The 17,725-nt window shown below is 34.3% G+C and overlaps 1 protein-coding gene across 10 annotated transcripts in view; it reads left to right on the top strand.

Moving 5' to 3' along the window:
- sky (GTPase-activating protein skywalker) overlaps positions 1 to 17,725 on the top strand; it is a 100,563-nt gene that overhangs the window by 74,375 nt on the left and 8,463 nt on the right. For all 10 annotated transcript variants that reach the window (XM_088242613.1, XM_088242608.1, XM_088242609.1 and 7 more), the window contains 3 exons: positions 9,449 to 9,573; positions 15,877 to 16,020; positions 17,372 to 17,556. In XM_088242613.1, coding sequence (XP_088098739.1) covers positions 9,449 to 9,573; positions 15,877 to 16,020; positions 17,372 to 17,556 — 454 coding nt within the window. The remainder of the gene's footprint in view (positions 1 to 9,448; positions 9,574 to 15,876; positions 16,021 to 17,371; positions 17,557 to 17,725) is intronic.

Below are 17,725 nucleotides of genomic sequence, written 5' to 3'. Positions count from 1 at the left end.
AAAAAAAATCGTTTTATCTGCTCGTAACTCGCGAATGATTCAGATTTTACAAATTTACGAAGATATCAAATATATTATTCTACCTTAATGTTATCATGTATTGATTGATAGAAGTTTAATGTGATCACTTTTTAACGAATGTTGAAATCCATCCCATTGAATGTGATTGACTTGGATTAGTGCAATAAAGATAACGCGGACGTGATGTGTAGGCACTGCATTTTTAAATTTTCTAGAACAATTTTTCAATTTTGTATGATTATATTGATAATGATATAATGTTTATTCAACGTCGCCGAAAAGTTGTAATCATCCGATTATTTTTATATATTGGCCTCTTTTGATACTAAGTTTTAAATCGGAACAGACATAGACCTTGTCCCGATCTAGACCCTGGCCCCTAGATACTTCGATTAATTTTGTATGTTTTTTACGAAAACTTTCGAATTATTCGAACGTGAAACGTGCTCTCAGGAAATTTAAGATTATTCGATTGGGCCGTGTAAATTGTAATTATAACAACGGTATATTTTGGTTGTATAGTATTATTATTATATATTTAAATTTTGTAGATGTCCCCGAATTAATTCCATAACCACGACAGATAATATTTGAAATCCCAGTCGAAGTATTTTTAACATAATACACAGCACTTGTATATTATCGAGGCTACACTGACAGAATGCATTAAGTCAACAGTATTTATATATTTCAAATATTTTTTAATGTAGGTGTAAGATGTTGATTAAAAATTTTATGCCATGTCTAGAATAAAGATTATTCTTTCAAAGCTTCAAACAAAATTAATAGAAAACTGTGGTAAAAATAATACGTTGAAAGAATAAAAAAGCTTTAAATGCGGTTATCTCGGAACATGTTTTAATGACTTAATGCATTCTGTCAATAAGTAGAAAAGTAGTATAACAAAAATGTAAATACAAAAAAAACTTTTAAAACACGGTAAAAGTTGATTTCAAATTAAAAAAAAAAAAAATTTATGATTTATTTTTTATTAAAATTTTTCATTGATAAACTCTTACGGGTTACATACATTTAACAAAATATTTTTACTTTTAAAATTCACATTCTACTGTTAATAATAATATTTTGAACATCTTTTGTAAATTTTGTATGAGTCTTTTGTTTAGTTTTGTCTGGTAGTTTATTGTATAATTTCAGTCCACTGTTTATAAGTCTAGATTGTCCTTTTCTCGTTTTTAAAGGTTGTATATGATATTTTTCTGATATTTTCGTATTGTGTTCATGTTTACTACAGTTTTTTTCAAGTTTGAATTATTCGTCTACAATTACATCAGTGGCTAATTTATGAGTAAATTTAAAGGATTCTAGTTTAAAGAGTTCAGTTACATTTATTTTTTTAGTTTGTTTAAAAAGTTCTTCTTCTTAAAAATAATAAATGGTTGCTAACTTCTGCAGGGGAGAAGCGAGGGAGGAGCGGCCACGCGGTTAAAGGTGTGTCAGACTCCCCCCTCCCCCCTCCTCGTTTCTCTCCTGCAGAAGTTAGCAACCATTTGTTCTTTTTAATATTTTATTTTTACAAATTTTCTTCGTTCTAAATATATTGTAATATATGCCAATATGTCTTCTTGCCCATACTGATCATAGTGGTTTCGGATGTGACATGGTTTAAAGAACACCATGTATAATGGCTATAATATTAACACTCATCAATGCAAATGAATATCAATCATCGCAAGAATTTGCTTCAGTAGAAATAATGCTTAAAAAAGTGACTGCTTAAATTTGCCCTACCGTATCCTTGTGTAAAGTATGAAGAAGCGTTATCATTTAAATTGAAAAGCCAAGGCTCTAAGACTTGGCGCAGCCGATCACCACTATAGCTAGAAGATGAAGCCTATGTAAAAACTAAAATATGTTATATGCAACTACTATAGGGAACGGGAAATCAAAATGACATAAACAGACTACAAAGACAGCAAAATAAAATATTAAAGTTGGTATATGACCTACCCTAACTAACAGCAACTAAAGAACTTTTCAAACAAACTAAAAAAATAAATGTAACTGAACTCTTTAAACTAGAATCCTTAAAATTTATTCATAAATTAGCCACTGATGTAATTGTAGACGAATAATTCAAACTTGAAAAAAACTGTTTCGGATGTAACAGGATTTAAAGAACAGCCCTGTATAGCAAACCAAAATGTCAACAATTTACTGTGGATAAACACTCCAATTGATATATTATGTGTATTTATATTGGGGACATCCTAGAAACTGACATTGCCGACCTTCAGATAAAGCTGCATCCGCACTATAAATACCAAATTGATAAATTGTAGCACCCGAGATTGTTAGTGCTCACACCAGCCACTAGTGTGGCATTGTGCAGTCCGCAGTCAGCATAGAGATCTTCGATTTGTTATCGTCAACATTTCTTACGAATATAAACATTTTCATAAAGAAAATTGGAGCTTACTAGATCGACAAAAAATTGTCAAGTCTCTTATCGTTTGATTGTAATATAGATCCTCAGGATGCACCGCCATTCCTCTCCGTGTCGTTACTCGTTACAATGCCCCTCGATAATGATCTAGTGCCACGACTCAAATTTGCTTTTATATTTTTCTTTTGGCTAGAAATCAAAATTCACTCGTGGTTAGCACGCGGCTGATATCAAATATTTATTTAAAGCTCTCGAGTATTTCAAATGTGGTGAAGGTTGACTTTGAGCTTTCAAATACCATTTTCATTTATTTACTCGAGTCTTGAGATATATTACACATTGACAGAAGTAAGCACGGAAATTGTACTTAACGGTTATTTACAAACATGTATACTTTTTTTGATTGAAAATTATTATTTAGTATTTTTATTTTACATCATTAATGTAAACAGTTTTGATTTGATGTGTGTTCAATAACATCGAGGGGTATTACGTGTATTTCAGTTTTATATCATTTCAAACATAACCCTTAATAGCATTGTAGCTAACGCGCTACCGGCGTCGTGTTGTGGTTCCGCTGCAGTCACTAACGCACACGTCCCGATCCACTGGTTGTAAGGCAGCGGAGGCTAGGCGATCTTGTCTAACTCGTCAGGGCCGGAGATGTCCTCAGAAGGGCCTCTTATTTCAGGTTGAAGTTGCCGGTTCGCCGTGGTCAGGAATCCGTAGGGAGAGAAGTCCAAAATCCAAGTCCAGGGTGAAGCGAAGGTGTCAAGCGAAGTGAAGAAGAATCGAGTAGAAAGCCGGGTCGGGGAGAAGCGAGTAGAGATGAGTAAAAGCCAAACGTCAGAGAAGAAGTGTCATTTATTTTCATTTGTACACGTTATATACCGTTCGCGCTACGTGCCCCACCATTCACCCCGCCGAGCGGGTCTAGCCGTCGTATGCCGCGCGGAGAGAGGGAGAGCGATAGAGAAGGCCGCACGCCCGCTCCATCCGTCTCCCTCCCTCCACGTATATAGGCACTACCCCCTCCAGTTCACACGGCATTCTTGCGGCGGCAACGCAGCGCGAAACGATGCACATTCAAAAATATACTTAAAACTAATTTGTAACTAAATGCCTATTCTAAATGTCTCGGTATGGAAAAGGCCACCCCCGAAAGTGACAAATACTAGTCTTTATTGGAGGGGCAGCTCATTTCTAACACATACCGAGATCCCTAAGTCTAAACATTTTAATATAGCGCAGGGGCGGTCCCTACAAGGGCCGCTTTCCGTTTGACGTCCGTAACAAGCATAGTGTATCTAATTTGATACATACCACAAAAATGACCATAAAATAACCCAAAGCAAATATTACAAATGATTTTGTGACGTTACGAATTAGTTAAATAGCCAAAAGAAGCCTAAAGGTCCGATGGATCAGGTTCCTCCGTCTGAAGTTCACGAAGATGTAACGAGTCATTGGATGGTATATGAATCAACAAGGCAACGCTGTGAATTGCCTAATTCAAATGTCACTGTGCTGTACAATGAGAAAGTTCAGCCTTACGGGAAATTGGATATAAAAAGTGTTTTCTTACACGCGGAAAAAAATAAGGGCATTCAATTGTACGGCAAAGTTACTCGAAAATGTATTAAAAAAATAACATAAAATATTTTGATAAAAACGAACTATTCTGAACGACGTCACTAGTTCATATGAATCAACCAATAATAAGACAGTTGTGAAACTTTTTCTGTTTACGTTACGCCAACGGACCAACTGGAAGAACTATAAGTACTAGAAGGCAATATGCCCGCCCTTATATTTATATATATTGTAATATGTATATAAAGTGTTAAATAAATAAATAAGAACTGACCGAGAAGAAGCGGAAGAGAACTTGAGACGTCACCGGAGTAATTTCAGAAATTTAATTGAATTAATTCAAAACTTTGAAAAATCATAGCGCTGATAATACGATATATAAATTTAAAAAAATATATATTTGCATAGTTTAATAGTCTATCAACAAATATTTTTTTAAAAAAACACTGAACTTCCTCATTATGTATAGTAAAATATAAAAATTGCTTTTTCGCTTACCATCAATAAATGTATTTAAGATAACCTCACTTTTTCATACTTAATATTTCCATGAGTTTAACCATCGCATAATGCAGCAAATTAGATACATACCTGGTTTTCCTAATATTTTTTATATTTTCTATCTGATTATAGAAATTATTTTCCTTCCATTTTTAGCGTATGAAATATAATTTTTAATAATAAAAAAAACACGCAATAAAGGGCTAAATCTCTATTTTTCTCCTATTATCTGTAAATATATTATATCATTCGATGATTAGACATTGTTGAAAGCTTGTAGCGTAAGTGATTTTTTGGTTAGTATTTTTATCACCTTCGTTCATCGTAATTGGCAACGGGTCCACCGCCACCGCCTCGAAGAGTCGGTTTGATGCGATTTCAACCAGAAACTTCGACTGGTCTAATATAATGCCTATGCCGTCACATGTCGCTAGGTTCGACGACCCACTCGAAGTTTAGTTTTAGCGAATTTTCTCAATACAGCGGAGACCAAGCCCCGATCGCTCGCGACCAGGAATACAATGGAGCCGCTGGGCACTGCTCGGAAAGTGTTAACTACTACGGTGTTTACATGACGTAAGTGTACATATTGCGAAATGATTTTTCCGGCGATGCTCGCCGCCATCGCATCCGATCGATCGCGCGAAAACAAATACCGGGCCAATGTTACACTTCTCTCAATTTCAAAATGAAATAATCAGCGTTGGGCGGGGGCCAAATCTCCGCGGATAAATCTGTTAACGAGCTTACATCGAAAGCGGGCGTCGCCAGTTCTGCGGTGATGGCAGAAATATTGCATTGTACAATGGAAATGTGTTAAGGGGGAAGGATGTGCAGTGTCCTTGACAGTCCTCGCACAAGCCCGGGTCGCCGGTAAATGGGTTCAGCCAACTCGCAACGGGCCGAGGATTCAGCTACCTTAGCTGTCGACGTACATTGGCGTGACCCAAATACTATCGATATAATCACTATCATTTTATACGTTTGCGCACTCGTGATTTTTATCAAGTAAACAAACTTACTCAGTGCTGTAATTGCCGCGATGTTGCTATTCTTCGCTTTCTGATCACGATATTCGAGTATCGATAGTATGAGTACATATTTTACTCTAGAGCCTTTATTTTAGAGGTTTGTCAGCAGGTGGGAAAGAGGAGATACGGAATGAGGGTCTGCAAATACACCACTACCCCACACCGAGAAAATAATATTTCTTGGATTCTTTTCTTGCAGCTGGCATAAATCAAACCCGCGATGCCTGTTTCACAGTAGGCCGTTTAACCAAATGGGCCACGGCGCCTATCGATAGAACATATATAACACCTATATTATTTTGTTACAAATTATAATCTTATTTGAAAATGGGATTATTGACGTCAACTGATTGGTTTTGGTTTACTTAACTTAGAGTAGCAATGAACTATATGTCGTTATGACTGATATTATTTTTCTGTTACGTTTAGTTACGAATGCCAAACTGGATATTGATCTCGTCGCAATAAAAGTGCAAATAAACTGCTTGAAGGTGGAACGTGAGTTGAAATATTATGTATTTAGCGTTATAACAAACTATGTATCACTAGTAATTATTTTGTATCTTTAATTGAGTATTTACTAAAACTCATTAATGATTGAATTATGCTTTTGTGGGAACACATTTGTTTCATAAAGGCACGTTGATATAACGACGTGGAAGTTTTACGACTATTTCGTTCTAAAACTGTTTGCCTATTTGATTTTTTAAGTGGCAATTATAGAATTATGACTGTTTCGAAGTAAAATACTCGGGACATCCCCACCGGCAGCCGGCAGCCGGTAGCCGGCAACCGCGCCACTGGAGTACTGGCTACTGACTGACTACTGGTTACTAGTTACTGGCGGATATGAACATGAGCTGTTCTCTAAGGATGCCGGAAATAAATTTCATTAAAATATTATATTTAAAGATTTAACTTCATGGTCAAACATTTCTACTAATGTTAGTAAATATAAGTATCTAATCACTTACCGGCTTCTTAATATCTACCGGTTTCTAGACGTACCATCTCTCCGTCAGGACACTTACTATGTTAACATATAAATACTAATATACTCCTACACAGTCATACGCGTTACAATATTAGTTACTTATTTATTTTGTTTGCACCACAACAGGCCAGAAGAGCCTCAATTACAGTCGTAAATAAAATTACAGTAGACATATCAAGCAGGTAAGGCGGGCGGGTCGAAAACGACGATTTTTCGATTATCGAATTCAAACAGGGCTTAAAACTTGCGTATTGGCATGGTCATCAACTGAAAAATACTTTTAAAATCCTACATTTCATCATTTCTAGCGCAAAGGGCCTAAAATTTGGAGAAAATTCCAAAAAAATCCAAATTTTAATTTTTCACTCAAAAAATATGAGCAACGAAATATGAGGTGTTCGCCGATTACTAGAACCTATAAATGTTTTTTTATGTGTGAATGGTTATTTTGATATTCTGGTCTGCAATGGCCGCAACTCGGAGGTAAATTGGCAATCTGGCTCAGACTAAAAAACGGTTTCTAAAAGACGTATTCCCTTCTGTAAAATGTTCTTCATCTCTGTTGCAATATATGAATAAAAAAAGTTTGCCCGTGCCTGATTTAAAACATTAAAAAATATATCAATTTACCCATGCCGCCGTAATGTAAAGGTTTTCATATTGTATGAAATATGAAATGAATATTTTTCTTCGTAAATTATACTCGCTCCCCTCACGTTGAAAATGAAATGGATTCCCTGAAAGTGTGTTTTAAAACAGTTACGTTTTGCACCCCTTTGTTGGAGTTGTAATTACTCGGTAAAGTGTAACGTATCTCGTATCTCGTGTCCAAGGCTTCCATGCAACGTGCTACGAAAATTTCCACGGCGTTTTTATAAAAGTCAACTCAAATCGTTAAAAGTTTCATAATTGATTACATATCTCTTTTATCGAGTTTTTCCTAGCGATGTTTTTTATGATTTTCTTTTATTGATATTGATACTAACCATATGAAACATTGTATACAAAATTTATCTAAGAGTCCTTCACACTAGGATAACCTGTTCTAAAAAGGACGTGATAATTTTTTTTATTTGTTCACATGTCACTCCGGTGTTACATTGCTAGTTCAAATACCAAGTTAGCTATCAGTTTTGTCCCCAATAATTTTTAATTAAATATAATTGATTGATAAATAAAAATATTGTGTTCAATTTTTGTTTCTTCTTTTTTAAATTTGTAGGACGGTTTTATTTATTTATATTATTTATACACATTTTTTGTTTTTACGATAATTTACTTTGTATAAGAAACGCGCCGACAAACGTGTTTATTATTAATTTATTATGAAAATAAAACTTTGTTATCAGTGTTACACAATTTCATTCTTTTACAAGAACACAACTATAGTTTCGGGAGAGCACTCCTCCCATCGACGGGTGATATAAAACTATTTATAATGAAGTGTTACGAAGTGAATGCCGATTCAATTTAAAAAAAAAAAAAGTGTTTATTATTGTTTAAAAATAAATTTAAAGAAATATAAATATCTCAACTCTCAACTGAGATTAAGTCATCATTGAGAAATATGGAGGATTAGGCATTTATAGAACTTATGCCCCATCATTGGCTGATGTAAGATTTAAAGGGATTATTTATCGACATTTGTTGCAACTAAGAGGGAAAACATTTCGGAGAAGGGAAAATGGAAGTCTAGGCATTTAATAGGGTTATGACCTGTCGTTGGCTGGTTTAAGGATCACTTTACACATAGTTTATCTTATATATTATATTATTTTATTTTATTTTACATTTATTTCCTCGACCTTTCCATCCGTTGAAATTTACCTAAACAAGAGAAATACATAATATATTGAGTTTGTCCAAATTTTTGTAGACAAGGACTGGATTCAACTCCCTGGGAGCTGTTAATATTAACATATTAAAACAGAGATTTTACGCATCTTATGGTCCGATGCGTCTTATTGTCCGCGAAATACGGTAGATAGTTTACCGGGACAAAATAGGTTTAATACTTTATGTTACAATGTAAAATAATATTGTAATAAGATGTGCATTTTCTTGAATAAGGACTCTCTGTGCTTCGTATATTTTTCTCTCTTTCCTTTTCTCTTTCTCATAATTATTTGAATTCGCATGCTGTTGACAGTTCCCGGTCCAGCAATATTTTGTTTTGTACGTGTCCATTAGAGTGGGCCGATGATGCATGAAGTTTTTTATTTTTTTAGACATCAAAGTGGAAGGGGTCTAAAAAGTTGCATTTTGGATCACATTGAATTTAAAAATTATTTAAAAAAATATTCCATACTTTGAACCCTCAACCGAGATTTGAAGTTTATAACTGTCAGAATATTTTGTTTATTATCTATATTGATAAAATTATATTTTTTTTACTAAATATATAACTTAATCACAATACAAATTCGAACATGTTTTAAAACTACCGAAATGCAAAAAGTTTACACTCCGCGGAACTGATTCCGTTGAGCGCCTGGCTAATATTGACGAAAACAATGGCTCATTAAAACAATGTTACCCATTTATGACAAAACAAAGTGCAACTCATGCCCTAAGATGCTTATTTAATAAGGTTTAATGCACATTATAAAATTTAATTGGCCTAATTTTCTTAAATACGACATAACAGCCAGTTTCGCTCAAAAAACTGACTTTCGAAAACTTCAAGCTCCGGTTGAGGGCCAAAAGTAGCATCAAATATTTTTTTCATATTTTTTGCATTGCAAGTAATCCAAAAGGCAACTTTTTAGACCCATAAAAAAATGTCTAGACTTAGATATTGTTTTTTAAAAATACGTTAATCTCTGATTCAAATTCATTGTTTATAAAGCCAGAAACAGTTAGTCACACAGGGTTGATCTTTTGTTCCTTTTTTGCTTCCAGAAGAAGAATGCTACCACTGTATGGCGAGCTTGGTGGCCGCCAAGGAGAAGATGTTCGTGACACAGACCAAATTACTATATGAAGTAACATGGAAGACGGTAATGCAGATAGCCAAGAAACATGCGGTAAGTCACATATATAATTAAGTTATTGTGCACCTAATTCCATCATGATTTCCTTATTAGCATATGGCTCTGCATTGCGACGCTTCTCGATCATTCAGACATACATTATCAATTGAAGGGTTCAAAAGGCTTAAAAAAATAAAGCTTATTAACAAATAACCATTTTTCCAGGAAAGCAAAAAGAAGAATAAAAACTTTATTTGCGGAACACGGCGTTCATGGTTTTGAATTAATGTAAATATTAAATATTTTGAGTTTGTCCAAATGTTTACAGACAAAATACTGTTTTTCACCCCCTAGGGAGTCATTAAGATTAACAAATTACAAAAGAGATAGACAACATTTTAAAGAAGGGATATGGAAGTCTAGGCATTTACAGGGCTTATGACTTGTCGTTGGCTGTTTTATGTGGCCACTTAACATTTTTTTTTCAATACCAATAATATGTATAACGAAATTATTCCAATGGTCTGGTGTAACTCGTTCAATACCTTCTTGCATAAGTGTTCTCACATCACTTATATTAAAAGTGGTATTGTTAACTTTTACGTGGTGTTTTACCATCGACTACACCAATTGAATTAGGTTTACTTCGCAATGTTAGGGGGGGTTAATCGAACCACAGTTTTATTTGCTTCGCTTGCAGTGATATCTACCACACACTTGTCATATGTTCCCCTGTACAAGCTGACAACCCGCAGCAAAACTCCGCTTTGATCATTGTTGTGTCAACATTAATTTCTCCTTTGTCTTCGAGCCATTTAATAATGTCACATTTTTTCCATTGCTTATTTGGAAGCTTGTCCTATTTGACAGAGTGATATGGGGCATTATCCATAACGATGCAGCAATTTTCATCTAGGGATGGCAAAATATTTTTAAACCATTCCAAAAATGTTTCACCGTTCATTTCGTCGTGATAGTCTGCAGAATTTTTTTTTGATTCGAAAATTAACAAACCGTTCGGAACAAATTCTGCGGCACTTCCAATATGTAATACTATTAGCCGTTTTCCCTTACCCGTTGGATTAGAGGGGTCCCACGGAATTTCTCATCTCAATTTAACGGTATTATCAACCCAATTTTTTTTTCATTCATATCCTGCATTCAAGTCTCATCCAAGTCTCATCGAGGTAGTATATCGTACGACTTTCAAACCAAGACCTACAAAGAATTAGGTCTTCCCGCTCAGTCAATAAACTGTCGCGTTTTCGATACAATATTGGAAACCCAATTCTTCGATTACCTTATGGAAAGTGCTACGCTTGAAATTTGGTAAAGAATCATGGCTACAGACCGCCTGCAAAACTTTGTTTCTTGTAGGATTTTTTTTTCCAAATACAAAGATTGAACCTTTGCTTTAATTGCATTGTTATCGAAATCATCAATTTTCGAAAATATGCTCAATCGTCGTCTCTGTTTATTTAGCGATTTAACTTCACCGGTTCTTGAATATCCTAACTAAGTAAGTTCACTCTTTTTATTTGGAAAAAAAATATCCCACAATAAAAAAAAATTTCAGGCTGTCAATAGCCATGATTCTTTACCAAATTTAAGCGTAGCACTTTCCATAAGGTAATCAAAGAATCAGGTTTCCAATATTGTAATCGAAAACGCGATAGTTAATTGACTGAGCGGGAGCTGTATATTTTACGGAATGCACCCCGATACCAGTCTGCTCAGAAATTGTGTGAATGGCACAAGTTTGCGAGATATCAGGGTTCTCAGATATTATTTTTTTATATATACTAATAATCTTAGTGCGTTGAGGTTTGTGTAGCACTTTTAAAAATTAATAAAGTTAATCAACACCAACATTCCGTTTTTTTTATATAGTACAGTATTTATATCATTAATTTATAAAAATGCATTATTGTTAAGATTTGAATGTTTACCTGTTTTCTTTTGTTCTTTACAATTGGTGATAGTGAATTTGACCATATCGGTTGAACATTTATTTTATCTCGGGGTCTGAATGGGTTAGTATCTTGTAAAGCATGCGCTATGCGAGTCAGTCGACGAGTTACTGAAGTATTATAGACGCCGCGCCGCGCCGTAGCCATGAGCACCGCGGGTGAAGCTAACGTACTGTCGGGAGAGATATGCGCAGTACGAACCTAATTTCGTACTGTAGTAGGTGGATCTTATTTTGGATCGAGAATAGAGATAAAAAGAAGATAAGATTACTAACTAGGAGAAAAACTGAATCTTAAAACTCTATTGTACAAGAGTTTAAAATTGTACAATGAAATACCTTAAGAAATTAAAAGCCTTAAAATATGAAAAATCAATTTTAAAAATGTTCTTGATAATTTTTTTACTAAGTTTAATGTTATTAAAAGTTTAAATTAGTTCTTAATATGTAATGAACTAAATAAATATTATTTATCTTTGAAGCATTAACTTCGTGGTCAAACATTTTAATTAATGTTAGTAAATATTAATATTTTACCACTTACCGGCTTTTTATGTCTATCGGTTTCCAGACGTACCGGTCTCTTCGTCAGGACACTCACTACACCAACATGCAAATACTAAAATGCACTTTCACCCTTACCATGACCTTAGTAAATGTAGTATTTACATAAAAATACATATTTTGGTGCATGTTCGGACATGGTGGTGTTTGCATCCCCTTGAACTCTGCATGTAATTGATGTATTTTTCGTAAATACTATGTATTCTATGGTGATGGTAAAGGTGAAAGTGTATTTTAGTATTTGCACCTGTTGTTGTGAGTGTTCTGATGAAGCTATGGGTAAGTCTCGAAACCGGTAGACATAAAAAGTCTGTAAGTGGTTCAATACTAATATTTACTAACATTAATTAACTTACGGATGTAAAAAGATACGTAGAATCATAAGTAGGTACCACTACCTATTTATTGAATTCATGTCTATTGTTTGCTGAGAAGTATGGTATTGTTTGCCTATAATCCATCACCTTATGACATAAACCTTCGTACAAAGAAGTGGCTGTTCTCAGAACAAACTTACAAGAAAATGTTTCTACTTTGATAAATTTTTCTATATCTTACTATATTTGTATATAGATATCACGGTTGAGTTATCTATCAGAGTTGTTTCCCCCGTCTCTGTTGAGATATTGTTCTCTTTAGATGAAATCCTAAGAGGGTTGTAATCCCTGTATTGATCTGCGAAGATTTGAACATTCTCAAAATAATATCTGTTAATATTATAAGGTAGTTTTCTCTTATTATAATGGATAACTTATGTAATGCCATTTTCATAATTAAATACCTCAAAGGCTTTCTACAAAAGTGATTCTATGCAGTATTGAACTTATTTTTAATAAAACTTGTAAGATCATCCCGAATTTTCAAAATCTGCAGATGTGTGAAATCCTGATTTTTAACTTCACGTCCTATTGAAATTTCACTATAATGGATGTGACAAGTTATGCCAACAAAGTTTATTTATTTTAGGAAAATAACGAGTTTTTCATGAAATAATTGTAGCTAGCATAAATCGTAAAAAAATTCTATGTATATTACAATGCATACTTAGTAATAAAATAAAATTAACAATGATAAAATTTGCAGGTTGCCAGGAATAAAAAAATAAACATATTATGTGTAACAAAATGTAATAACAATTAGTAACAAATACAATAGTAAAATTAAGTGGTAAAATTATATGAATATTAATAAAAGTTGCATGACGTAAATCATCATACCCCTGTCCGCACCCAATGATGCATAGGGCACTGTATTGCTACACTAAATATAGTGTATATCGATCATCTGTCACAAGAAGGTGATTCTATGGATATCTAAAAAGGTGATTCGGTGGTCAGCATTATGCTTCAGGTGCCAGTCCAGGAACATGAAATATTGCTGTGTATTATTGGTTATAGGCAGACAGCCTTTGCTGATGCTCCTATATCTCGTGTACTGCTTTTGGTCTTTGTTCTTCTTCAAAATAGCATCCAAACGTTTTTTGAGCCGGTTGACCGAAATGGAATGGACAACTAGGCTTGGCAATTTATTTCAGTCTGAAACTACCCTACTATAAAGGAAGTTTTTCTTGGAAATGTAGAGCTACCTTTTTAATCAATATTTCATGTCGACCTTCCCGGGAATCGAATCTGAAACCTCGAGCATGGTAGGCGAACGCAGCAACCTCCGCACTACGAGGCAAACTTATCTTCACTCGATTTGAGTTAAAAGCACTCGTCCAGGATTCTGTTTTTATTTCACATACACATACGGATACATATCTTTTTTTCTCATCCGCTGGGACACAGAGATGTGAATAAAGATAGGAAAGAAAAAAAATCGAGAAAGATGAACTATATTCATTTTTCATATAGTTTGTTTTACTATTTATTTACTCTGGTTATGATTGCATCTATGAAAATTTAATTCAGAAAGATGAGTCATCTTATTATCATTATGGGCAGACTTTTCCTTGATGTTTGTGTTTTATGGCATGAGTTGGATGTTCATTTTACTGCTGTTACATACTAAAGATGAATGACCAACTATAAATTCCACCAGCAAAACCATAAACCTGTTGATGTTTCACAAATTTTCCTTAATGTCAAGGAATCTGTAATATATATTATCCCTGACTCAGGCGCTTTGATTATGAATTTCGAAATTTGCTTGGCTGAAATAATAATGAAATCATATTCATGCAAGTTGATTTGTCGTATTATTGAAAAATTATTGTTCAGCTATACCTTCAACCATTTTTCTTCTTCCCATTTATGTCCCATTTGGACAGTCGGACTAGGAGATTTGTTGTTTGGTTTCTGTTTTACGGCCGATCCCCACCTGACGCCGAGACAGTAAATTCTCTTGCTAACTGGGGCTTCGAAGCCGCCATTGACTATTGTTCCTTCGCTGCCATCCTCGACACGACACCCTGCCCGACGCTGCTGTCTTCGGATAGCCCATAGCCCGAATTATGTCCGGGTGGCCTGAGAGAACATTCGTGCCTGTTCCGCTGTACTGATGCACTTAATCTCTGCCATTACAGCCGTTGAGGTCTTCACCCGTAGCCTTGGGAAAGGGATCGCGTTATACCCCGCAATTCTGGGTCCTCACCCAAACTTAGCCACCTAAACACTTCGGGATTCTGAAGTGAAAATGCCACCCAGCGACGTGGACACGCTGAATGAGAATTTCTCCAGTGAGAACTGTGAAGGTGACTGACCTTCGGGAGTCGGGTTAATGGTCTCGTTTAGGTATGACAAGTTAATATATGCCCACAAATTATGGTTTGGGCGATGGCCCGAGACCAAAGGCTTTAACAAGGGCCAAATATATTCAACCCATTACAAATATTTCACTGTCCCTAGACTGGCCCGGAAGCATAAGATTGATCACCGTACCTTCGTGTGACAGATGATCTAGATACGCTACACTTGGTTTTTTATTGGAGTGCCGTATGCACCATTTTATGTGGATAGGGCATACGATTATGATGATGATGCAAGAATAAAAAAAATGAAAAAAATATCTTCAAAAATAGTGATTTTCAGTTTTCTACTGAATTTTGTAAAGCAAAATCAGCCTCATGGCTGTGCAATATATTTATATAGTAGGTATCGGGTAAAAAAATGTTTCTTTATTTAACAGAATAAATATCTTCGTATTGATAGTATTGAAAAATATCAAATATTTTTTGGAAGGTTTCTGATTTTTATTTTATAAATTTAATTTTTAAAATGTAATTTTTTCTGCTTAAGTTAAGTTGTGTCTAAATTATTATTTTTTTCCAAACCTGTGTTTTTGTTAATCAAAGTTATTTGTACTAAAAAACACAGGTTTTTTTTGTATTTGTTTTAATAATGCGGAGGTTTGGGATCACAGCAAAATCTCTGTTTTTAGATAAACAGAATAAAAAGTGATGTATGATGGAGAATAAAGCACTTTTCGGGAAAGTTTTAATAATAATATCTCATAATGACTGATACGTATATGAAATAGAGCTTATGTCTCTAATAAATATTATTTGATTATTTATAAATTTATTGTGCATACATATTTATTACCAGGGAATCAATATAACATTAGAGCATTTTAACATGAGTGTGGAGTGTCCTCTGGTTAGGTTTGTCTCCATCTAACATGGCCCAGCCTGTTCTAAGATGGAGATTTTTTGTGTTTGAAATACGACTACTTTGTTTTATGACTAAATATGATTATGAAATTCACGAAATTGAGCTTTGCTCAAAAAGCATTATAATAGTTAGCCTCTTGTGATCCTAAACCATTGAAGAGAAAGAAAAGTGCGTAAAATTATAGGTATTTTAATGAATTCTTTTGATGTTCAGAAAACAGCCTGGGCGCACCTTTCCCGTACTATGGGTCCCCGGCACGAGAGAGTGTACGCAGACTGGGAGTGGTGGATCCTCTCTGGACTGCCCTTCCCCCACCTTGTCAGGGTCATGGACTGTTTCTTCCATGAAGGAATTAAGGTAAATACACATTTGAATCTACTCAATAGAAATCATTTAAATCATTCGTAGATAGGTAGAAGTCCAAATAATTCCTATTATTTTTTATTTTTACACTACAACAGACTAAAAGGCAAAATTAAAGTTGTAAATTCATATATGTTTACACCCAGGTTTGAAAAAATAACACATTTCTGTTATTGTAAGAGGGTGTCTAATACTTTGGGGTGTATTCAGTTCTCAAGGAGAAAATGTATTTTCAAGGCAGGGATTTAGAACTGGATTTTTTTGGGTGGAGGGATTTGAGTTGGAAACTCCTTGATGATTTTTTAATTATTTGAGTTATTGACATGTCATTGACTGTTATAAAATACATTCCATTTGTTGATTTTTTAACTATTTGAGTTGATTGTTTCATGTAACTGATATGCTTGTTGTCGTTTATTCTTTTTATATTGATGTGTTGTGTATTATTTTTAAATTATGTTCTTGTTTTGTATAATATTGATTACTTTAGTACATTGTTTGTCCCAACTCAGCACAGGACTTAATGTAAATAAAATTTTGTACCCTTTAAGGCAAGTTTCATAGAATACAGTTGTTTCGACACATCCTACTTACAGCTGTGTAACTGAAAAAAAGTAAATTTTACAGGAGAGCGTTTTAAAGATTTTTAAAAAATCAACTCGTAATATTTCGCTGTTCTTACGTAGTGAAGCTGTGAAATTTGGCACAACGCTTTTAATTGAGTTATTTAATAAGATAAAAAATAAATGTTCTTTCTGAGTTCACTATTTTTTGTTTTATTACACACTTATACTTTGCTACGTAACCTGTCACCAATAATGTAAGTCGCTGATACACGCTTATTCAATGGAATTCATTGAAATGTTTCACGAGTATCTGCCTAGTTACATAGTTTTACTCTGTACTTCATTTGACATATTCCCCTAAAATGTTCACTTACACAGCTTTTACAAAAAAATCGTAATTAAATACGGTCTTATATTTGTTTATGTATCGCTGTCACAACATTAATATTAGATCATTTTCATTATTTTGATAAGTATACCTGTGTTTTTTAATTTTTGACGGACCCTGTGCATTCATACGGAGAATTCTCTTGCTGTCCAAGGTAGAACTGAGCGACAGGCAGATCTCCGTCGCCTGCGACGCGCCGCATTACCCCCGCGTAATAGTCTGTAGTTGGCATGTACTTAATTATTCCTCGGATTTTGTTTTAGATATATGCAGTTAAACATTTATACGCTTAAAAAAAACATGTTTCAACGATATTTTTGTATTTTTTAATATTTGATATTAAAGTTTCAAAGGTGTTGATCAAAATAATTGAATTGCTGAATAATTACAGGTCCTGTACAGGGTAGCATTGGCCATCATCATGTTGTTTCACAAGAATTCCACAAACCAAAACTCAGAATGGGTGGAAGAGACAACTAAACATGGATTGGAAAATGCACTTAACAAGTTTTGTCGAAATTTGCCCGTCTCTCCTACCAAACTACTTAGGACTGCTTTCAACATAAGGGCTCTCAGGTATGTGACCTAGGAAATAAAAACCCATTATCTAATAATCAACAGAATTCCACAAAAGAATTGTAAATTTTTATATTGTATCTAATGCCATAAATATATTATGTTCTTAATAAAGTGTATATGCATTGATTTACTGACATACTTTGTAAGGCTTCGATTGAGATTGATT

This window comes from Micrasema longulum, unplaced genomic scaffold (genome assembly GCF_059751315.1).
Source record: "Micrasema longulum isolate JH-2025_06_02 unplaced genomic scaffold, ASM5975131v1 h1tg000147l, whole genome shotgun sequence".
Taxonomy (NCBI): Eukaryota; Metazoa; Arthropoda; class Insecta; order Trichoptera; family Brachycentridae; genus Micrasema; species Micrasema longulum.
Note: the sequence above shows the minus strand (reverse complement) of the source record. Positions and strands in the feature narration are given on the sequence as shown.